Below are 24,142 nucleotides of genomic sequence, written 5' to 3'. Positions count from 1 at the left end.
CTTCGAAAGGCAAATCCTGGTTTCGTCTATATATGTGTGTATATATATTATATATGTATATATACTAGCCTAAACTCATTAAGAGCTCTAGGCGAATTACTATTTTGGAGCTTTCGATGATAATATTAAACTGAAAAATTCGGAATTATTTTAGAATAATCTTAGAGTTATATATTTTTGGGCTCTATAGGCGAAATGATAATAGACTGAAATATATTTGGGACATTAAGCGAATTTTTTTTATCATAATCTTAGAGTTATATATTTTGAAGCTCTAGGAGAATTAATGTTACGTAGATTAAATATTGCAGGTTGTGGCCGATAATTATTGGTAACACCTCAGATCTTCACAGAGATCGCCGTATTTAGCGTTGCAGCATAATCGAGACTTGATTGCGACCGCGGGCCTCAGATCGTTGTTGATCTGAGAAGATGACGGAGAAGAGAAACATTCATTTCGCCATTGGTAGCTCTGATTCCAAGATAATCTTCAAAGAAGTGGATGAAAATGAATTTGGGATTCGAGAGCAGTGGCGGACCCAGCCTATTACAAAAAGGAGGGCCGAGATATTTTTTGGCTGAAAATATAGATAAAACATTTAGGTTGAAAATTGGGAGAGGGCCATAGGATCTTCAGTCTAACGCCTAGGTCCGTCCCTGTTCGAGAGAGAATTGCTCTGCTTGATGGATTTTCACTGAGTATGAATGTGTTACAACATTGGGTATAAATACATGAAAAAATATCAACAATATCTCATGTATTTAATCAAAATACGATATTTATCCCTTCAATTTTTAAAAATACTTGACATCCCTCATTAGAAAATACTTGACATCCCTCATTAGTTTAAAAATACTTGACATCCCTCATTAGTTTAATATAAATAACTCATAGCTTCCCTAAAATTATGTTATATCGCAAATAAATTTTTTTTCGTTTATTTTAAATAAAAAATTAAAATCCCCAAAATATTTATTAAAAGTGGTTTTGATTTTTTTTAATAAATGAATAAATATTTATTTTATTCAGAGTACTTTGAGAGTTTGAATAAATTTTCTTTTAAAAAATAAAAAAGTAGTATTTTTAATATAACTCATTTTTATGCGAGGTACATGTCATTTATATTAAACGGAAAATAGTTTTTTTATATTTATGAAAATTGCAAAAATAAATCGCGCATTACTATTTAACAACATGTCATTACAATTTAGTAGATATCTTGTTTTTACCAATTCAAAATATCTTTGCCCTTTAATTATCCGATTTTCAAATTCCTTGGTTTTCCAAATTCATTTCTATTTTTTCGGTGATCTTTGGTTTTCGGTTTGAGTTTATTGAGTGTTAGCTTTAAAAATGTCTCGTTAATCGGGTTGTTTTTATTGTTTTTTTTTTATTTCTCCTCTAACACAATCACGTAACATTTGGCGAGAATCTGTTGTAAGGGTAAACAGGTCTATTTGCATCAGGTAATATATGACGATGGTCAATTGTCACAAATTATCTAAAAAGTGACTAAAATGCAATTCCAAGTTTCAAAATGATCACAAATCAAGTCCGCCCTTCATTTTTAGCAACCGCTGAATCAAAAAAAGATTGCGCTCATTTTGGTCAAAAGAATATTTTGTTTCACCCCAAGTTCTTGGCACATTAGATATAAATCAAATTAAATCTACTTTTAGTAGCATTTTCTAAAATTTATTTTTACAGAATAATATTTTCTAAAATTAATCTATAGAAACTCGTGTCCCGGCTATTTGTCCACCCTCTAGTGTTCCTTCCTCCGTGTGGAAGACAAGAAGACTAAAGGTAATTTGTGCGTTGATGGTTACTAGCTAGACTCTAACAAGAGCTTGATTCCAATGAGAGCTTGGGTTTGTTCGCCATGGAAATATTCAAGTAAAGACTGGCTCTTCAACCATGAATGATCATGTCCGTATACTTGCTCTACGACGTTATATCTCTGAATTGTCCTCGTCCAGACTCAGTAACCCTTGTATTTTGATAAGTTATTCTTACCGAGTCTCTTGATCTTCCATAGCGGTTTGCCTCTGTAGCTGGTATTGGGCCCACCGGGTGTTTGATGAAATGTCTAGCAGAGGATAATTTCCTGATCGGTATTGTTACTAGTTTGTCTCGTCTTTGGATGCAAAACGAAGCCAGAAAAAAGATTCAAGAATTGAGATTTCGTCCCATTTGGTTTGCTGTTAAGCGCTTGTTTCACTTTTGAAGATTTCATTTTTGTTTGTGCGGTGAGTGATTTAGCCTCTGGATTACAATGATGCTCAAGAAACTCGGCGGAAGTCAGATTTCAAGAACTCCCTCGACACTTTTACGTCTCTTACTTTCCGATGGAACTTCCGTTACACACCCGACCTGTACAATTCGGTTTCGAGGTTTCTCGAACTCTTTGTTTGTCAGCTCTGATTGGGCCAACCAGACGGAGAATAGAATCACTGTTCAGACGAAGCCGTTCCCGGCCGAAGCAGGAACGATCCTGGTCCAGACTCGAGACCCGGTAAAGCTGTCTTCCGAGATCCAAAGCTCGCTCGAAGAACGCAGGCTCGAACACGCGTGGAAGCTCTGCGAACAGTACATGATAATGGACGGGATTCCCGCGAAGTCGATTCTGAATCACATCATCGCCGCTTCCGCGGAGAGTCTCGACGCCCAGCTGCTAGAAAGGGCTTTTGCGCTGGCCCAAAGAGCCTGCGAGGAACCGAAACGCAAGTGGGTAGAGAAAGAGACGATGATGTATCTGTCGTACGCCCTGGCGAAATCGGGCTCGCCGACCCAGGCCTCGATCGTTCTGAGAAAGCTCGTGGAGATGAAGGAATACCCTCCTGTGGCGGCTTGGTCGGCCACTCTGGCGATGATGTCGCAATCGGGTCCCGGGGCGTACCTCTCGGCGGAGTTCATTCTCGAGGTCGGGTATCTATTCCAGGACAGCCGAGTCGATCCTCGGAAGAAGAGCAACGCTCCGATTCTCGCGATGAAGCCCAACACAGCGGCGTTCAACATCGCTCTCGCTGGGTGTCTCTTGTTCGGGACGACCCGGAAAGCCGAGCAGCTCTTGGCGATGATGCCTCGGATCGGAGTCAAGAGCGACTCCGTTATGTTGGTGCTCATGGCTCACATACACGAGAGGAACGGCCGGAGAGAAGCCGCGAGGAAGCTCGAAATCCACGTGAAGCAGGCCTACGATTTCGACGCGGACAAGTTTCTTCAGTTCCAAAGTTGCTTGCTTTCCTGTCATCTGAAAGTGGGCGATCTCGACTCCGCGTCGAACATGGTTCTGGAAATGCTTCGCAAGGCCAAAGTGGCGCGGTCCTCACTTTCGGCCGTGTCGTTCGCTTTCGATGGTGTCGTGAGTAAGAAGAAGAAGAAGAAGAACGAGCCCGAGTCCTCTCTCGAGCCGCGTTACGAAACAGTCGATCCGAAAACGTCAGTGTTATCTTACGAAGAGTATTCTAAGGACGGGAAATTTGTCAGGCTCGAGACTGAGGCAAAGGAAGCGATCGTCGAGATGCTAGCCAAAGTGCAGAGTCAAGTCGATATGCTGAAAGTCGAGAGAGGGATAATCCAACCGACCCAGAAGACTTTCGCGAAGCTGGTCAAAGCGTATTTGGAGGCCGGGAAAACCAAAGAATTGGGAGGGTTTCTGATAAAAGCGGAGAGAGAGGGAACGCCGGTCTCCAACGACGAATCGATCTTCGTCCACGTCATCGACTCTTGCGTTTCTTACGGCTTTCTGGACCAAGCGCACGACCTCCTCGACGAGGCTCGCGTCGCCGGAGTCAAGACCAGCCCTTCTCTGTACTCGTCGCTCCTGAAAGCCTATTGCCGAGCCGACCGGGCCGGAGAAGCCGCGGCTCTCCTCCGAGACGCTCGCCAGCTCGGAGTCCAGCTCGACTCGAGCTCCTACCACGCCCTAATGGGGTCTCAGATTCTCCAACAGAACACGAGCGATGCGATCCACCTTTTCAAGGAGATGAAACAAGCCAAGATCCCTAAGACCGGCAACAAGGACTTCGACAAGCTCGCCAAGGGCTCCTCTTCTTCTTCTGAGGCCGAGACGAAAGGTGGGCATTTTAACCGGTCGATTTAATCTACATTTTAACCAAACGATTAATTTTAGGATCCAGTGGATAAATAGCGATGTGAAACGTTGGAAATTATCATATAGCCAACGTTTCGTAATTTTTTGGTAAATAGCCACCAACAATTATTTACACTGCTGAAAATACGTAAATACCCAGTATTTACGTATTTTCAGCATGTAAATATTTGAGGGTGGTTATTTACAAAAAATTTACGAAACGTTTGCTAATTAGCAATTCCTCTACTTTTGGTGGCTTAGTTAGCTAATTATTTGTTAATTTTAACCATTTATTTTATGGTTAACCGCGGTCCGAAAACAAAAATTTGAATCTTACAATTAAATAATTAACCTTTTTAAAAAAAATAACGGTTAAGCGGTAGCGTTAACCGTCTAAAATGGTTACCGGTTCTAACCGGTTAACTGTTTTGTCCATGTTTAGCCGAGACGATGAAGAAGCTGTTGGGGGAGATCAGGGAGGGTCAGAGCACGGAGAGCGGGGTCCACGAGTGGAACAACGTGATCCACTTCTTCTCGGGGAAGAGGCTGATGAAAGACGCGGAGAAGGCTCTGAAGAAGATGCTGAGCCTCGGGATCGTTCCGAACGCTCAGACGTTCCACACGATGGTCACGGCTTACGCGGCGATCGGCGGGAAGTACGAGCCGGTTATGGAGCTCTGGGGGGAGATGAAAGCGCTGGCTCGATCGGCCCCGATCAAGTTCGACCAAGAGCTCTTGGACTCGGTGCTCTACGTGTTTGTGAGGGGCGGGTTTTTTGGGAGAGCCAACGAGGTCGCAGAGATGATGGAGAAGGAGAAGATATTTGTGGACAAGTACAAGTACAGGACTCTGTACCTCAAGTACCACAGGACATTCTGCAAGGGAAAACCGCCTCAGTTTTTAACCGAGCTCAAGAACAGGAAGAGAGAAGAGGCCGCGATTTTCAAGAATTGGCTCGGCCTAGACTGATTGATTATTTGATTCATCACATCTTCTTTGTGCCATAAAATGAAGAAATTGCTTTCGAAAGGTTGTTTCCATGCTTAGTTGAAAAATTGTTTTGTTCTTCAATGTACCTTTACGAGACTCGGTATGGAGTCTCTGTTGGCCGTTACACCAGTTCAGTTCAAAACTTGTTATTATTTGTAAAGAACAAATCTTGCTGAAAATATTCGAACCCCGAGAAGAGCGATTATTTTTCCAGTACAAAAAAAAAAAAAAAAAAAAAAAAAAAAAAAAAAAAAACCTTCAAGAAAATTCGTTTTAGCAAATAGCAAATGGTAAAACTTGACCGTTCTGGCAAAAATAACCGAGAGAAAAAGAGTTGTCATTTGGGGGTAAAGAAGAAAAATAGGAGCTAGAATAAAGGAAAGCCAAGTTTGCACATCTTGGTGTACGGCCTTGAATAAAAAGCGAAATTCTGTTGACGCAGACACAATGTCAGCCTCTTAAATCCGCCGGTATTTTAGGATGCCAAATCCCTATAAATATATAATACACACACACCAACCTCCTCCAGAAATTATTTGACATAAGATTAATATTTTAAAATAATAATAAAAAAAAGAATGGCAAAGAAGGTGATTGCGTTGTTGGTGATGTGCGTGATAGCGATGGCAGCGCTGCGTGGGTGCTCGGCGGACGAAGCCGTAAGCCCGGCCAAGTTCAAGGAGTGCTTCACCAAGTGTCAGAAAGACTGCCAAGCCACCGGAAATGGCTACACTTTCTGCGAGGTCAAGTGCGACGAGGAATGTTCTGACCAGGAATCCAACGGTAATAATTTGCTTTTGTATTATAACTAAATAGTAAATTGAAACTAATAGGTTTGCAAAATAATCGACAATAATCAAAATGTGTAAGTGCCAAATTTTCGTAATTTTTTTTTATTATGTGTAAATTTTTTTAAGTGAAAATTGTTCAGGTATCTCGTCAAAAAATTTAAAGACTCCTCAAAACAAATTTTGATAACTTTATTTTGACTGCTGTGCTGATAATTAATTTTAAATGTGCATTGGATATTTAAACACAAATTACGATGATTGGATGTATATATACACTTTAGATTTATTTAAATATTGTTTGTGACCTTATGTGTGTGTTTGCAGATAGACTGAATGGGCTGTTTTGAGAGTTGGCAACCGGAGAAGCTACGTACGTACGTACGTACGCACGATGGAGAATAATAAATAAATGTGCAATAAAGTTATTGTGGAAGATCTCCCATTATTGTTGTTTTTTTATTATATTATTTTCTGTGGGGTGTACTGATTTGTAGAAGAAATAAAGACTTGTGTTTTGTTTAATATATAATTGTTGCCTACTATTATTTGACGCGCGAGGTGAAATATTAGCACATACAATAATTTATTAAGATAGCGTCGTAAAAATCTTTTTCATTCCAAGTTTCCAGCCACCTTAATAACATCAAGCCATTTGGTAAATAAAAGTTATTAGATAAAAATATAATTTAAGTATATAAAACAATTGTTACGCTTAAAAATTGAAATATTTCAGTGTGTGACAAGTTACACACACATAATATAAGATGAGCTAGACATTATATATTACAATATTATTTTTAGCTATAAATTGATCACATCTGCTCTCCGAATTTCTCTAGATTAGTGATTGACATAACGTTTAGGAATAAAAGAAATGAGACATTCAAAAGCATCATAGATAGAGACCACAACTTAAAAACTGGTTATTGGATTTACTTCTACTAAATACTAATACACAGATAAGACCAACGTACAACATATGAGCTCTTATTAACTTGTTTTATTTATATATAGACATCCGTGGAGGAGTGTTATACTCTAATACACTATCGCACACTTAACCCACCGGCACCGCCCATAACACAAAAACGCGTGACTCACACTCGCTCATATTACATCACATACGCGCGTCCGCGGCCTCCTTCCTCCTCCTCCTCCTGGCGGCGCTGCTGCTGGGTGGGCCCGGCGAAGAAGAACTCGTCTTTCTGGTTACCAAAGATTCTCTCGATCTCCCTGGCGGGTTTCCCGAACGCCAGCTCAGCAGCCACGTTGTCGAACCCACTCGCGACGTTGTTCTTCCCGGCGAGCGTGTACTTCACGTTATCCCTCGCGAAGACCTCGAAGCACACCACTTGGAGGTTCGACTCCGGAGAGGCCACGACGGCGAGCGGGTGGCCAGCTGGAGCCACGAACGCCGTGCCTCGCCTGAGCCGCCCCGTCACGCGCCGGAATGCCTTACCGGCTTGCTGATGTGGCTGCCCAGACGCGTGGGGACACGCCATCTCCAGGTATCCCTCGCCTTCCACCACGAACGCTATCTTCGTCGCCCTTGAGTTGTAAAGCGGCCCTGCCATGTTTCCCTGTTACAAAAAATCATAAATATTAAAAGCCGTTCTAATTAATTGATTCTAAAAATAACCCAAATATAAAATTTTAAAGCTGTCTTGGTTATAAATACTTTTTTGCAAATATAGTTAACAGTTTTGTATACTTTTAACTAATAAATAAAATAAAATAATGAAATTTTATTTAAAAGAAAAGAAATATAGTAATGAGATAATCGACCATACAAATAAAATATAATATATATGCATTTAAAATTATATATAAATATGACGTGGTAGTGCGAATTAATTGATTAGAATAATAATCAAAATAAACAAATTTATTGTTGCCATAGTTTTTTTTTTCTAGGGAAAAATAAATTCTCATCGTTTCAGTATCAAAATTGTAACTATTTAACTAAACATTCAAAATATTGAGAAAATGAGTCTAAAAATCGACCTCGAAAATGAGAGTTTTTTAGGGAAAAAATATTTATAATCTGACGCGATACCCTGGTGATGTTGGCGAAGGAGATGAGGAGGTCGAGGTGTTTGAGTTGCTTGAATTTTTCGAGGTCGGTTTCGAAAAGGCGTCCGTATCGGTTGGAGTGGGTGGGGAACTTGAAGAGGTTGAAAGAGGTTTCTTCCGACGTAGACTCGCCGTGGAACGGCCACACCGGCGGGATTCCTCCGCCGCCGCCTCCGGCGGTGGATTGGGCGTGGCGGCTCAGCTCCTCCACTTGCTCTCTCGACGCCTTTCTGATGCTCTGTTGCTTCTCCTGCCTGAACAGACTCTCTATGTCCTCTTTCTCTCTCTGAGACCCACAACAAAACATACTATTAGTTAATTATATACATATATATTTAATTATTTATATATGAAACACACGTGTACCTTGAAAGCAGCCCTGAGAATGTTCCAGCTGAAGGCTTCGTAGAACGATTCCCGCTCTTTGCTTCCAGCGATTTGGAATGGCTACAATTAACACATACATACATACACCATGCATAAATAATTTATTAAATATAATTTGTAGTTATAAAAAATTGCGATAATAAAAAAAACGGTATATATATCTGTACCTCAAAACGACCAGGAATAGAGACTGGATTGATGAACTTGACGATGAAGAGCTTCTCATTGTCGTCGCGGTTGATCGTGTAGACTGGAGTCCCAGCGGGAATAAACAACACATCTCCGATCTCCACATTGTACGCCTTTTTGTTAATCTCCTTTTCATTACGCTCCTTCCTCAGGAGAGTCACAGTCGCTCTCCCTAAAAAAAAAAAAAAGCATAAATCATGAAATAATTAACCAAACAACTTAAACACATTAACTAATAATGATATATACACCTACGTACGTACGTACCTCTGGCTACGAAGTAGATAGTATCGGCGTCGACGTGGACCGGAGCGATGAAAGCCCTGGGATTGGCCTCGATGAAAGCAAGCCTGTAATTCTCGATGCCCTTGAAGAGCTTGGACCTCTCGGTGAACTTCTTCAGCACGCTAATCCTTCCCTCCTGGGACTCAACAACTCGGTCGTAGTGCTCTTCCTGAAACACGTACTCTTCGTTCTCGCCGCTCTCTTCTCGTCCTTCCCGTTTCCAAGACTGATCGTCTTCCTCCCCTTCTCTGGACCTCTTCTCTCTGATGTAATCCTCGCACTTCCGTTCGCACTGCCTTTTCTGATCCTCTCGGAGACGCTCCGATTCCCGGCACTGTTTCAAGCACTGGCTGAGCTCCGGGTCTTGCTTCGCCCACGCCGACAGCGCCGCCGCGAGGAGGATGAGGCTCAGTAAACCGAGTTTCGATGACATGTTTGTTGTCGTTTTTTTATGGGGTTTATTTTTTCTTTTGGAAATGTTTTCGATGAAGAATGTTGGAGGGTGAGAGGGTGTTTTTATAGTAGGGGAATGTTGAGGGGATTGGGACTATGGTTTTTGCAGTGTTGGGCATGCATGTTGACGAGTGTCTGACTTACGTGGCTTTCATCCCAAGGGCTGGATCGCCGCGTAACATGAAGCGACAATAATTCGGACATGTTTGAGCACTTCTTCTTGTCGTTTACTTATCTGCTTGGCTAGGATCAGGATGATATGTTGTACTTGTATGCATGCAGACATTTACTATATACGACGACTTTTGTTTGTCAGTGTTACTTCGGTGTGCTTATCCTGTAGAGTTTGTTTTATGTTGAAGAATTGTATCTGCGCAGATTTTTGAGTCACATTCATAATTCATATGATTGCATAGACGAACCTGTACGCTTTGTGTCGGATCGATCACATACATGTACTTATCCCCATTTTTTTTTACCAAAAAAAAAAAAATTAAAAGAAAGACATGGTCACACACTCACACACACTACAACAGATGTCGAAAAAAGCAGCTACAAAAAAGTCGTGACTTTTCACTCTTATGTTGCGAATATTGCCTCGTTGTTGTTTAAAATCAGCCACGACTCATCCTGCGCATTCGGACGGCAGAAAATCGTCGGAACGGAATTCCGAACATCGACTGCGCCTCGTGGAAGAATCGTCTACCGCTGGATGAAGGATGGAAATTTCCTTCCGCGGACGTGGCGGAAATGTCAGAGGAGCGTTCGGGGGAGTCGCTGACCTGACGTTTGAGTTTTTTTTTTTTTTTTTGGTTCATCTGGGCCGTTGGATATAAAATCCAACGACCCAGATCATGTCTGCCATTGACGCAGGTTGGCTGCAGCTCGGAAGGAAGGCGTTCCGTCAAGTTCCGTCGAATATTCACTCGGCACGGAAAAACCATTTCCGGACCCACGGAATTTCCGTGTGAAACGCGACGGAAAGCTTCCTTCCGGGAGATCGTCGGAAGGTCACGTCCTCGGTACGGCATTTCCGATTTCGTCCGATGCCCAGCTTGAGCCACGACATGTCCCGGCTAAATAATAGCCACGACATGTCGCGATTGTTGTCCGCCAAAAGATTGCGCGAAGCCTTCCCGAACCGCCTCTCTTTTTTTTTTTTTTGCTTGCCGTTGTTGACATATCTTCATATAGCTATTACATGTCACAAGTCACAACCATATTCATTTGTACAAACAAATGTCTTAACAAACAATATTTCGTAACTACTAACATTTCAAACCAAACAAAATTTATTAATAAATTTCGCAATACTAGAGCACGCACCTTAAACAGAAAGAGTGACATCAGTAAGGGCTTATATGACACGTGGTAAGTAAGGGCTAGTGTATGTATATTCTTTGAAAGTGTTTTTGATAAACCTTGAAACGTTATTCGTTTCTAAGTTTTAAACGTAGAGCTCGCATGCTCAACTGCATGTGTGTGTATATATATATATACATATGGAAAAAAATTGACCGTATTTTTTAAATAAACGTCTTAAATATTTTCCGCATTATAAGTCATTAATTATGCTTCTGTTACGTATCTTTCCATAATATATTATTTAAAGTATTCGAAAGCTTTAGTTTCTATGAAGAAACTTTTCAGTATATGTTTTGTAAAAAGAAACCTGCCTGTCGTGGTTCGTGGGCGAGCGAAGACTCGCAAGTCATGACAGTTGGTTTTGATGTAATGTCCACATTTCCATGACTTAGTCATCTTTCGGATTTTAAGTTCGAGTTTCCCGTTAGACTTTTGGCGATGCAGACACTCAAATTTCTTTCTTCACGGTTGATGGTCCTCGAGCATTTTTGTTCATCCGTTAAACTCGAAGGGTATTGTGAAAGAGCCGTTGAGTTGCTCGAAATTTTATGCGGTCAATCTTCCGGTCATCGAAAGTTCACATAGATGCACTCATTTAAATTTAGTGTTGAAACATTATTGTCTTAACGTGCTATTATTCCTTCTTGAAAGATGTTGGATGTTTGTAAGAAGGTATTATACCTTTTTTCTAATGAAAAGCCTTGAGTTACTACTACTAAAAAAAAAAATCAAACATATCTCATTTTGATCACTTGTGTAACTAAGCCATTCAGTGTATATATATATATATATATATATATATATATATATATATAACTTACAAATGTCAGGAATCCAATAAGACATTGAAATTGAATGTCGTAACACAAGTCATTGAATGTTTATAACTCATTGTTGTTACATTAATTGGCGATTTAATGTTGGCAAAATAATATAGAATCGTGGAATATATTATCGGATAGCGTTGAGCTTTGTTACAATTTTTGGTCACAAGTGTCGCAGTTTGTGTTGTAACATCCTGTGTAACAGTTTCGGCCCATTGACTTTTGGGCTTTGCTACTCCGACTTGAAGAAGGATTCCAGCGTAACTTAATGAGATAATGGGCTGGTACTCTCAATCCGACTTCAAGATTTGTGTTGACCTAGTTTTCTCATATAAATAGGTCATCACCTCACCTTCTAGACGTACGCCTTTGGAAAGATTTATTTGAGTGTTTTAGCTGAGCTTAGAACGACCTGTGTTCAAGCTTTTAAGGTGTCTTTTACCTCTGCTTTGTTGCCTATATACGGGTGATTGTATTAGAAGTTAGAGGTTAGGTTTTTCAATTGTTTTTGTTGGGAAACACGTTTAGAAGTCTCGGGAGAGATTTTCTGTGGGAATCGAGGGGATCTCGTGCTTAGGGGGAGCCTAAGTTGCTGTTGAAGAGGATAGACGTAGGTTGGGTAGCTAGCGAGGGAGTCGTTGAGTGTAAATCCTTATTGTACCACGTTATCGTAGTAAATTGCTTTCCACCGGGCAAAGGCCCTCCAGACGTAGGCACGAATTGCCGAACTGGGTTATCAACTCTGGTGTCTATTTATTATTTCCGCACTCATATCGTTAATCTTTTGTTTCTCTAAATTTCAGCAACTGTCGCACTTTTTGTTACAAACACTTTCTGAAACAGTTGCGCAGATTAAGTAATTTCACTCATAAGATATTGCAATAATATATATGTCTCTTAAAAATAGTTCATTCATTATAAACCTCAATCCAAATCTATCACAATGAAATGAACAAGCTGAAAGAGATGGTCTTAAAAGCAAGAGCTACCACAAATATAAGTTGAAGAGGCGACGGCAAAGTTAAGGTCTTTGAGGACACCGAACTAGTTATCGGCGGACTCAATACCGGATGAATTGTGGCGGTATGACCTTTGGATTCTTCCTGTGGGCCCGGTGCCTGTATCGGCTGCTTCGTTGCTTCAAATTGCGGTGCAGGAGCAACTGCTAATACTTTGGAAGCTGCTTCACGATAAAACTTAAATAAATGATTTTTTTTTAAGGAAATCTAACAATGAACCTCATATCATATATCCTTATTCTAAATAGAGAATGTATAAGTCTAACGGACTTTTTTTAAGATTAGTTGGATTTGCGGTCTCTTAAATTTTATGTATTGTGGCAGTCGACTCTTGATAGCAAGTGTTTGACCCACGTGACCTATTTTTTTTTTTTTTTTTTTTTACGGTAAAATAATCAATTTATGTGGTTTAAAAAAATATGAATTCCGATTGGCTGATAGAACAATCCGGATGGTTGGAAATACATGTAGTGACATTATGCTCGATTTTTAGCAGAGCACTAGATTGAGCTGACTGTTATATATCCTAAAAAAATAAGATTTTGAGGGTTAGAAAGGTTATAATTTCGTCCAAAAATTGATGGAAGCAAAAATACCGGCCATGAGTGCCATATATGTTCACAAAGCATGTGTAAAAAAAAAAGTTTAAAGAAAATGAGAGAAAATAAAAATGTGCCATGAGTGCCATTTAAACTAGTGTGTAATCTTCGTATATATAAAAAAAAATGTAGAAATAGAATTACAAAATGCTTTGAGCTAATTTATATTTTCCTACTTCATTAGTCTTAACTGAAATTTTAATAATGCATTTTTCCGTAGTATTTTTTGGAACTTTTTTCCTAACCATGTTGTGGGAAAATTGTGAATTATTCTATATATTTCTTCCCATATATATTTTGCAAGCTTCAATCAAGTGCTTACAGTGTAGTGAATCTCAAATATATGAAATATCTCAAACATGTTCTTTTGCACTACGATTGTCTCTTTCAAATACAGTTTTAAATTTAATCGCCATAAAAAAAATCCCCAAAAAAAGAAGAAGTTATAGTGAAGCGAAGTTAAAACCTCTTGGACTAAAAGGAGAAGCCGCCATGGATGGCGGGAGACTCGGCCCAGGTGATATCACAATACCTGCCAATATAATACTTGGCTATATCTCATTCTTGATAAATAAAATACCGTAGAAGACAACCAAGGGCATGTATTAAAAAAAATAACGCGCACTCTTCAGCTTAACCCTAAAAAAAAAAAAAAAAAAAAAATTCAATACCACTACCTGGAGCAGGAATAGGAGAACCAGATGCTGCAAAACACAAACACACACACGATCAATCAAATTCAGAGTATTAGAGTAGTACTACTATTAAAAAAAAAATAAGTATATAGGAATGTGTATATATATATTATATGCTGTAATTAATACGTTTGCATCGTAGTGGTACGTTCATGTTACAGGCGCGTGGGAGCGAAAGCGCGAGTGTGCGGTTTATGGGGAGTTGGAGAGGAACGTTGGCGGTTACGAGGAGGCAAAAGCAGTTCATGCCGGTTTCCATGACGGCCTTCATGGACGAGCAACAGCTTCTCGTCGGGGATTTCCCGTTGTTGCTGCTTCCCGTTACGAAGTTCAGGCACGGCGTGTAACTCTTGATCATCGACAACGTGCACGGCGTCGATATCTGCCCATTAATCACCACTCCTCCTGATAATAATAATAATAATAATAACAGTGCTGTTATTATTAGTTGGAGTGTCTTGGACATTTTGTTTGTTTGTGTGTTTAGGGCTTTGATTTGCTCGGGTGTAGATGGATAAATATATCATTTATACGTGTTTGGGATTTTGGTCCTTTTAGTTGGCAAAAAAAAGATAGGGTAGGTTTGAAGTGTTTTTTTGTATTTTTTTTGTGTGTTTATTTGCATTTGTGTCCGTTAAATTTTACGGGTTTGTTAGAGGGGTCTTTGTTCTTTTTTTATTTATTTATGTCATTAGTAGTTGAGTTATTGACGATAAAAATACTCAATATTTTTTTATTATTTGCAGTTTAATACTCATACTTAATTTTTAATAATTTTGCTCATTTAAAGGCGCTTATACGTGTCTTTTCATCTATTTTTAATAACAGATATTAATGGAGAAATGATACTTTAACATTATTATTTTTTTTTTTGCAATTTTTAAAGAATGAGTATTAAACTGCAACAAATCGAAAATATTGAGTATTTTTACCGCCAATAACCCAAAAATAGTTCATGAACTTTGGAAAACAATATTTATATGTGGTTTTATTAAGTGTAAGTGTAACTAGTTTGGTGCGGGACAATACAGAGAGATGAGATGTGAATGCAAAGTGGAAAAAGATTTAATATTATTATATGTAGTATAAAACAACATGATTCGACCAATTCATATCCTAAAAACAGTTTCAAGAGGATCGTACTTTTGAGATTCTGTCAAACAATTGATGGAAGTTTAGGCAAAAAAATGCTGACTGTGTCAAGCTTTCAAAGTGAAAGGACTACTGATGCTAAAAAAATATATATAAAGACTAAAATTGTTAAACCCATAAAATACAAGGATATATTGATGCAAATAAGTCTCTGAGCTTTTTCTTTCTTTTATTCTTGTGGGAGTTTAACTACCTCCAACAACTAATACCTTTACAAAATATTTCATTTTTGGACTTGGGGATGGTATAATAAGCCAGTCTACTAATTAGGTGTGTTTTGGCAATGTTAGCATATTATTAATGCCATTTTTAGAATCTTTCGAATTCCACACGGCTCAAAATCATTAGCGTGACCACTCGGCTTATTAGTTTACTCTCAGAGTTGGCCAACCAAAACGAACCAACACCACTGTTGTCTTGCTTGAAAGGGTTTCCTATATAAAAAAAAATAGTAATCACAAACCCTTTTCCATATCATCAACCAAACATCACCCACAAACCATCAAAACCAACTAAACAAACACAATGGCAGGACTAAAAAGAGGAACTATTAAGGTGGTCGTATCAGCGGCATTATTATTAATACTGGCGGGACGAGCCGCGGCTCAGACGACGACGGGGTGTACGGCGACTCTGATGAACCTGTCGCCGTGCCTGAGCTACATCACCGGAAACACGTCGATGCCGTCGTCAAATTGCTGCAACCAGCTCTCCACGGTGGTCCAGTCGTCGCCGAGCTGTCTTTGCGCTGCGGTCAACGGCGCCGCCGCGTCATTTGGGATCGCCATCAACCAGACGCTCGCGCTCTCTCTCCCCAACGCTTGTGGCATTACCACTCCGCCACTGAGCCAGTGTCAAGGTGTCTATACCGTTCATACCTTACATTTTTAATACATAAATTATAAGTATAATCGGTGCAGATCTAGAAACTCAAGTTGGGGGTGCAAATTTGAAAATATCATATGAATTTGGGCCAAAAATGATAAAAATTGTAATTTCTAAAAGTTATGGGGAGGGCATTTGCCACCTTTGGGCCCAAAGTGGCACTGCCTCTGTGTATAATAAACTGCCGGCCGTGCCGGGTTTATAGGTCTGTCATTTTGACCTTAGAATTTTTAACTGTTTAGTAAATATTAATAAAATCGGGTTAATGTTAACCTATCCGGTTTCTTTTGGGTTAAAAGAAAACATAAATGGTTAACCGCCAGAAAAAAGAGTTAAGATTAACCTCAATCGGATTAGACTAGTTAAGATTAATCGTTGAATATTTTGAGACTCTGAACATATTTTCTAGTCCCGGGAGCGCGCATGAATATTGCTTTTCTTGAAATAAAAAAAAAAAAAATGTTAGGAATCTCACGATAAAAAGATATGAAAACTAGCAAGAATTTCTAAAGATCATGTACTCGTCTTATTGCCAATTGATTTTGATACGTAATCTCATGATACTTTCACACTTACCGTTCGAACTAGGGTTTGAATTTTCTAACTTGAGAGGGAAAAAAATTCCAACACTAAAAAAGTAAATTCGCGTGAGTGAACGATGAACACGCTATTTTAATTTTGTATGATCTAATCTGAGTCAACAATATGTTGCAGCGTCAAGTACACCAACAGGTTCCCCAAGTCCTCCAGAAAGTTCCGCGGGGGATTCCCCGAGCGAATCCCCTGAAGCTTCTCCTTCTACGCCTTCAGCCTCAGATGTCCCAACTTTAGGTTATAATAATTTCAACAAATTATATATATATATATGATATTACGTTGGAAATAGATATAGTTGAAGTTGTTAATTAACTAATCATGGCATTAATTAACAGGTGGAGGGTCTAAATCAGTGCCATCAACGGACGGCGGTTCATCTGACGGTGCTGCTACCAAAGCTTCCATTAATGTGGCGCTCTTCCTCTTCTTTCTTCTTTCATGCTCCTCTGCTGTTTTCACTCTTTAAGGATCTCTTTTGTCTCGCATTATAGCTTCTTTTTTTCTTTTCTTTTTTTTCTTTTTTGTACGTGTGTGGCTGGAGGATTATCCCTTTGTATGATAGTGTGTGCGCTTTGTCTTATTAATTTGTTTGGGTTACTACTTACTTACTACCAGTGCAGAAATAAAAATGGAATATCTCTCTCTCATACAGTATATTGGCTCAAAACATATATATATATATATATATATATATATATATATATATATATATATGCAATTAAAATTTAAAAATACCCTTATATGAACTTTTGACTGAGTTAGAATTTACCCTTAATAATTTAAATTGTTACATTGTTACCCCTCAAATCTAAAATACTAAGGTAAGATCAAACATTGACTAGAAGTTCAATGCAACGTACGGTCAAAATTTGATATTTTAATGGGTTCAACAAATTATAATATACCGCATCCATGCAATAGTAGAATAATTTTTTATTTTTTTTGGAGAAAACCAACTGGTTTTAAGGGCAGGGACCAAATCAGCCATAAAATGATCAAGAATACAATGAGGGGGTTCAATGAACCAAGTAACAGAGTTTGACAAAGTTAGATTACAATGCTTTAAGGAATGGGCCACAACATTGCCATCTCTTTTAACAAAGCTGAAGCTCGAAGAACTCAGCGGCGCTAAGTCCGCGATATCTTCGACCAGGAAACCCACCTCATCCGCCACCAACTCTCGCTTTTGGAGCAGGGAGATCGCCGAGACCGAGTCTGACTCCAGCTCGCACGTAATGAAGCCCCATTAAGACGCGAAGATAACTCCTTCTCGCAGCGCCTCTAGCTCTGCGCTCAGCTTTCGGTCTGGCTCTGCTAAAAGCAGCCACAAAATTCCCTAGGCTGTCCTTGATGCAGCCTCCCAAACCCATAGACAGACCTTCCGACGGGAACGCCGCGTCCACGGTCAATTTTCACCATGTTGCTTCGGAGGGGGCCAAGACTTGGGGGGTTTGGCGTTCTAAATTTGCTTCGTCGAGCAACTGAACAGCTCGTAGTCGTCCCGAACAGATCTCGCCCATTGGAAGACTCGACGAAAATCACCTCTCGACTCGTGGAGCTGTTTTCCATAGAGTGATGGCGAGGAGGGACGAGTCGTCGTCAGAAAGCGTTTCCGCGGCGGTCATAAATAAATTACGAAGTCGAGCGTGAGGATTGGCCTTGCGAAGGTTCTCGAAAAGGCATCCGCTCCAAGCCTCTTCCACCAGCGGACAGAAGATGAGAGCGTTTGCCGAAGATTCCTTCGCGCTTCCACATAATCGGACACTCGGGAGTCACCGAGACATGTTGTTGGGCTAGATTCCCTCTTTGTGGGAATGATTTCTTGGCATGCTCTCCACAAGAAAACTTTGATTTGGGCTGTATTTTCATATTCAAGATTTTCTGCCAAATCGCCTCGCCATGGGGCCTCGAAGGATCTGCCTCGTAGCCACTTATGACCGTATAGATGCCACGTTTATCGAAGTGCCACATAATCCTGTCTTGCTTGGCTTTCTGAGGTCGGGCAAGGGACAATATTTTCTCGGCCTCAAAGTGGAGGAATGAATCACAAATGAGTTGGAAATTCCACTTCCCGGAGTCGAGAATCAGGTCCCTCACCTTGGCATGCTTGTCGAGTAAAGCTGGAGATTGAACTTTGAAGCTGAATGGAGACGGCATCCACCTTCCGCCGTAAATCTCAAATGTTTTGCTCATTCCCCATTCTCCACCTCCAAACCTTTATTCAGAAGGTTAATTACCCCACAAAAAACTACGCCACACATAATTAATTAAGAGCAATCGTTAGTGTGTTTGCCATAGCCTCGGGATTGAAGTAAGTCAAAAGACTGTTCAACTCGCCATCCTTAGTGTGTTTGTCATTTTGCATCCCTCTATTCAAGTCTTCATGAAAGTTCAGCATTGATTTACTCAGATCAACGATTGAGTTACAACTTATCACTATTGTACCATAACTCAAATTTTACGTCCAAACTCATATGACCATCACCCGATTACTTCTTTTGGTCAGACTCAACCGTTACTCAATTTGAAGTTCTCAACTTTAGTTCTACATCTTCATGGTTCCCCCTTCTTGTTTTTCTTCTTTTTCTCGTTATCCATTCTCGTACTCAAGGACGAAGCCAAAAATTTAGATTAGGGAGGCTAATTTGCAAAAACAATATTAAGAGAAGACTGATTTGTAAATTTTGAGAATAAAAAATGGGAAAATAAAATAAAAAATTGGCAAAAAGTGCAAAAAAAAAAAAAAAAAGTAAATTAGGGGGGGTATAGTCGACCATGAACCGGTACTTGTTTCACGCCTGCTCTAACTTCAATTTTTTTGTCCGAGAAACAATAAAGCATAAGTAATAATAACTTGTGATATTAAAGAAATGTAACATTGCCCCCTTATAAATATCCAAAATTATTAATTAATATACTTTATTTATATGAGTATTTTATATGTATGTGTGTGTTGTTGGTTAATTTGTAATTAGATCTTATCACATGAGGAAGAATAAGGATATATTTTAAGATTTAAAAAATAGACAATTGAAAACTTGAAAATTAGATGTACACCCATAGTATTCTAAAATTAATTTTTGTGATGTAACATTATTTAGGTTTAGCTTAAATACGTATTTAAATAAATAAAAATAATTCATTACTTGCATATCTATTTGACACTCATGATTCATAAAAAGAAATTGAATTTACTAATTTAGGGGAATTAGAGATCCCCATTTATTAAAATTAAAGTTTAACTATCTAATCATTAAGAAAATAGACGAAATTAAAACAAGATGAATATGCTATATTACAAGAGATTTAGACATGATTTTTTAAAAAAAATATTTAAATAGCTAGTTTGATGACAAATTTAATTGAAGGGTCACTTGACTATTTCTATTAATTTTCTTAAATACTATTGTCTAATTCAGGATTTAAATTTTAATTGTATAATCAAGCTTAAAAATGTTTTTATATATTATTTCTAAAAAGATAAAACAGAAGTATTATGCTAAAGCAAACATTTGAAGTATTATGCTAAAGCAAATATTTGAAGATTGCAAAACCAAATAAGCCAACCAGAATTTGTTCTTTTCTTCCCTTTAAAAGTTTCAACCACGTGACATGAACATGAGATTCTGATAACCTAGAGAAATATATTTAGGATAAAAAAATGGTCTTTTAGCTATATAGTCATTTGACTTATAGCTTTTTGTATGATAATCAATCATTTGTTAATTTTCTGTAAATAGCCAACTCAATTTATCTACACTATAAAAGATTGAGTTATTTTGATCCTTAATTTTTTTTTTGAGCAAAATCGTCTCCGGTTTTTTTTTTTATTGGCACAGTTGGTTCCTCCCGTCAATAAGTAAACGGAATCGATACGTGCTATGCACGTGAGGATATATATAAAAGAAAACTTTTTATTTCCCTCAATCTTAAAATTCTCAAACATACCAATCTCCTTCTCGTGTGACAATTTTAAGATAAGTTTCTTACTTTGTTTTGAACCATTTTTTGACGATTAGCTCGCTCCAACAACCTCTAATCTTCGAAACCCGCTGTAGCAACCCTTCGTCTTTGACAGTCCCTCGTCTTCCCAGTTCGTCTCAGAACTGATTCAAAATTCTTTCATGATAGTTGATTCTAATTTGGCTATGGTAGTTACCCTATTTAATTAGGTATACACAAAATAATTTGGGAATGAGGGAAAAGGAAGGTTTTCTTTCAAATATATCCTCACGTGCATAACACGTGTTGATTCCGTTTACTTTTTGACGGGAGGGACTAATTGTGCCGCTAAAAAAAAAGTCAGGGACGATTCTGCTCCAAAAAAAGGTCAGCTCAAACTTAAATGTTTGAAGACCAAATGAGCCAAAAAAAAAACCTTAAAAAAAAGAGAAAAAAAGACAAAAGAAAATGTAAACTTTAAAGCTATCTAAGCACACTGTTCATTGTTTATTTCTGGGGAAGAACCAGATATTTAGAAGATGACAAACAAATAAAATGGAAATTTAGCACGAAAAAAAGGAACTTTAGCAACAAAAAAAAAAAAAAATTGTTGTAAGATAACTACTTGATAAAAAAAAATTATGTTTCAGAAAAAGAAAAAGATTGAGTTTTTTATTCTGAGTAATCAATCTTTCATCCATGTTACTATAATGATCGATATTTTTTTAAGAAAATCATATTATGAAAAAGTTGTTTATAGTTTATACACGAGATCCACAACTAGTTTGTAATAATAAAAAAAAAGGTACAAAGAGGAATATCCTGAAAGGGGCAAAATAGTAAGTAGGTCAAGCTTAATGGTAAAACGCTCGAATAGCGCAGAGAAGTGATTAAGTGAATCACGCAATAGAATAATAATAAGGAAAGCAAAGATTACTCGTTTTTTTCTTTTCTCTCTCTCGTTTTGTCACACATAGCGCTCAAATGTTAGGAAGAGTCTTCCAATACACAATGCACACAAAATTAATAAAAAACTAAATTCATTTCGTCTTTCCCAACTCTCTCGCTGCGCTTGCGTTTTTATTTTCCTTTCAGGCCTTAGCTGTTAAGTCTCTCTCTCTCTCTCTCTTCACAATCCAAACCCTTCAATTTCTATCTAAACAATTTTCGAGCAACGAGCCCCAAATCTCGTGTTCTCAACCCGGTCGCTTTTTCTGAGGACCTGAGGTAAATCTACTCTCTCTAATTCTCTTTATTGATTCAAAGCAATCTGTTTTTTAATTTTAGCGTTTTCTATTTCTTTTTTTGTTTCAACTTTGTATTTGGCTGTATTCTATCGGAAAACTTCTTGAAAATTTGCTCATCGTGGCTTTTGGTCAGGACTGATTCCTTTAGAGTTGAATTGGTATGTTCGATTCTTGATTCCTCAGCATAGTTTTGGGGCAAATTTCAGGGTTTATATGAAATGTTGATGTTTCACATGTTATTGTATTGCATCAATGCCGTGAATGTTTCGGGTTTCGATTTGTCTTTGTTAACTTTCCTGCTCTGCAAGAAATTGATTTGCAGTCTTATCTGTTTAACATTGCTCGGCACGTCTCAATAATTATAATGACGATGATAATTTAATGGTTTCATCGAGCTAGTTGAAATGCATGTTATAAGGATGGAATTAATTTGGAATCTTGAGGTGTGAATCCTCAACGACTTATTATCAGTTTCACCACAAATTCTAATTCGTAGTATAGCTGTAGTGAAATGAGTTGATATAGATCCCTTGTTGGGTTACTAGGGTTTACACTGTCTCACATGTTCTCTCCTTTTTACTAAGCTTTCGTATGTGTCCCGGTTAGTGGCTGATAAGAAATCGAATCTTGTATATCGGTTATGTTCTTGGTTCTGTTAGATCTTTGTTGGGAAAATATTAAGGTGAAATAAGAGTGCTATTTTTAATCATATAGATCTTTGGGGGTGGAATCTTTCTCCTTTTTTTTTTTTTTTTTTTTTTTTTTTTGTCTGTGTATGGATGAAGGGTAAACACTGTACAGGGCTGACATGTCTAGATACCTGTTTATTTTAAGGCTCTGTTTCTTCATTGAGCCATGCTAGATTGTAGACAGTTGTTTTGGCTGGGGTCAATTTGCAGCCTCTCTCACATCTCTTGAATGTTTATACATTGCTCATCTCGAAACAAATATAGCTGAGTGTGTTAATAAATATGTTTTCTGTGATAGTTTGGTCATCATTTTTCTTCAATAGTTTTGGGTACTGACTCCGAGTTTCTGTTTATGGTTGTGCGAATTTTCTTTTAGCGCCGCTGGAATTCAACCGCGAAGAATCACCCGAAACAGATGAACCGTAACGATTATGTCTGAATTGATCGAAGGTCTCCCCGACGCAGTTGCGCTCCGGTGCCTCGCTCGGGTACCCTTTTACCTCCACCCGAAGTTGGAACTGGTTTCTCGTCCCTGGAGAGCTGCCATACGCAGCAACGAGCTCTTCAAAGCCCGTCTAGAAGTCGGTTCCGCCGAAGACCTACTGTGCATCTGCGCCTTCGACCCGGAAAATTTATGGCAGCTTTACGACCCTCTACGCGATCTTTGGATCACGCTTCCCGTTCTGCCCTCGAAAATCAGGCACCTCTCCCACTTCGGTGCCGTGTGCGCTTCGGGGAAGCTCTTTGTATTGGGCGGCGGTAGCGATGCCGTGGACCCCCAGACGGGCGATCAGGATGGGAGCTTCGCGACCAATGAGGTCTGGTCGTACGACCCGATGATCCGGCAATGGTCTCCTCGCGCGCCGATGCTGGTCCCGCGAGCCATGTTCGCCTGCGGCGTCTTGGACGGGAAGATCGTCGCGGCGGGCGGTTTCACGAGCTGCCGAAAATCGATCTCTCGGGCGGAGATCTACGACCCGGAAAAGGATTCGTGGTCCCCGATACCCGATCTCCACCGGACCCACAACTCGGCTTGCTCGGGGGTGGTGATCGGAGGAAAACTCCACGTGCTTCACAAGGGCTTGTCGACTCTGCAGGTCTTGGAGAGCAAAGGGCTCGGGTGGGCCGTGGAGGATCACGGATGGCTTCAGGGCCCGATGGCGGTCGTTCACGACACGCTCTATGTTCTGAGCCACGGGTCGATCTCGAAGCAGGACGGGAAAGCGAGCAAGGTCGTGGTTTCGGCGTCGGAGTTTCGCCGGAGAATCGGGTTCGCGATGACTGGGCTACGAGATGAGATCTACGTGATCGGCGGCGTGATCGGGCCCGACCAAGGGAACTGGGAGATCAAGCCGATGTCCGACGTCGATGCGCTGACGATCGGCGGTGGCGATAGGCCGGCTTGGCGCAAGGTGGCCCCGATGACTCGGTGCCGCGGAACCGTTCTTGGTTGTACACAGTTGAGAATTTAGGTGAGACTGCCTTTGTTTTTTATGCTGTGAGCCGTGTGATTGGCCTCTTTGTGATCTTGTTAGTGTCTCACTCTCTCAGGCTGTTTTAGCAGAGGTGTGATTTAGTATGTACTGTATGTCAGCACAGCAACCCATTTTTAATGTGGGCAACATCATGTTGTAGGAGTACATTGAATTTTATGATATTTTTAGTGGTGGAATGAATCCTATATTTCATTTTATTTTGAACAATGTTAGGATTGATGATTGATAGCTTGTTTCATTTCTATAACTTTCCTGGTCATGGACGTGGTTTACATTTGGTTTTTTCTCTGGTGGTGCTTCTGAAAATCATACCCCTTTAGTTTTGACAAAAATGTGTAATTGTGCTCGTCTAACTGCAAATTGGAAT

General features: G+C 39.4%; 5 protein-coding genes across 5 annotated transcripts; 3 read left to right on the top strand and 2 right to left on the bottom strand.

Annotated features, from left to right (window-relative positions):
* The first annotated feature begins 1,690 nt into the window (after positions 1-1,690).
* On the top strand, positions 1,691-5,210 carry LOC149388779 (Pentatricopeptide repeat (PPR) superfamily protein). Its single transcript, XM_089624811.1, has 2 exons — positions 1,691-4,080; positions 4,540-5,210. Exons 1-2 carry the CDS (start codon positions 2,277-2,279, stop codon positions 5,064-5,066), a joined length of 2,331 nt encoding a protein of 776 aa, XP_089480937.1. The 5' UTR covers positions 1,691-2,276; the 3' UTR covers positions 5,067-5,210.
* A 1,580-nt stretch (positions 5,211-6,790) lies between these two features.
* Positions 6,791-9,302, bottom strand: LOC149388778 (vicilin Cor a 11.0101-like). The gene is made up of 5 exons (XM_089623085.1): positions 8,795-9,302; positions 8,506-8,699; positions 8,318-8,398; positions 7,935-8,237; positions 6,791-7,458 (listed from the first exon to the last, which is right to left on the bottom strand). Exons 1-5 carry the CDS (start codon positions 9,243-9,245, stop codon positions 6,991-6,993), a joined length of 1,497 nt encoding a protein of 498 aa, XP_089479211.1. The 5' UTR covers positions 9,246-9,302; the 3' UTR covers positions 6,791-6,990.
* A 3,022-nt stretch (positions 9,303-12,324) lies between these two features.
* Positions 12,325-14,250, bottom strand: LOC149388777 (non-specific lipid transfer protein GPI-anchored 16-like). The gene is made up of 4 exons (XM_089623086.1): positions 13,897-14,250; positions 13,750-13,776; positions 13,539-13,604; positions 12,325-12,634 (listed from the first exon to the last, which is right to left on the bottom strand). Exons 1-4 carry the CDS (start codon positions 14,231-14,233, stop codon positions 12,393-12,395), a joined length of 672 nt encoding a protein of 223 aa, XP_089479212.1. The 5' UTR covers positions 14,234-14,250; the 3' UTR covers positions 12,325-12,392.
* Positions 14,251-15,400: 1,150 nt separating this feature from the next.
* LOC149388776 (Bifunctional inhibitor/lipid-transfer protein/seed storage 2S albumin superfamily protein) lies at positions 15,401-17,055 on the top strand. Its single transcript, XM_089623893.1, has 3 exons — positions 15,401-15,778; positions 16,519-16,635; positions 16,737-17,055. Exons 1-3 carry the CDS (start codon positions 15,445-15,447, stop codon positions 16,865-16,867), a joined length of 582 nt encoding a protein of 193 aa, XP_089480019.1. The 5' UTR covers positions 15,401-15,444; the 3' UTR covers positions 16,868-17,055.
* A 4,195-nt stretch (positions 17,056-21,250) lies between these two features.
* On the top strand, positions 21,251-24,047 carry LOC149388775 (Galactose oxidase/kelch repeat superfamily protein). The gene is made up of 2 exons (XM_089624774.1): positions 21,251-21,570; positions 22,656-24,047. Exon 2 carries the CDS (start codon positions 22,711-22,713, stop codon positions 23,749-23,751), a length of 1,041 nt encoding a protein of 346 aa, XP_089480900.1. The 5' UTR covers positions 21,251-21,570; positions 22,656-22,710; the 3' UTR covers positions 23,752-24,047.
* Positions 24,048-24,142: the final 95 nt, after the last annotated feature.

Source organism: Urtica dioica, chromosome 8, assembly GCF_054948205.1.
Source record: "Urtica dioica subsp. dioica isolate 48M chromosome 8, U.dioica_male_clone48M_v1_H2, whole genome shotgun sequence".
NCBI classification, from domain to species: Eukaryota; Viridiplantae; Streptophyta; class Magnoliopsida; order Rosales; family Urticaceae; genus Urtica; species Urtica dioica.
The sequence above is the reverse complement of the archived record's forward strand: the minus strand, read 5'-3'. Positions and strand labels throughout refer to the sequence as shown.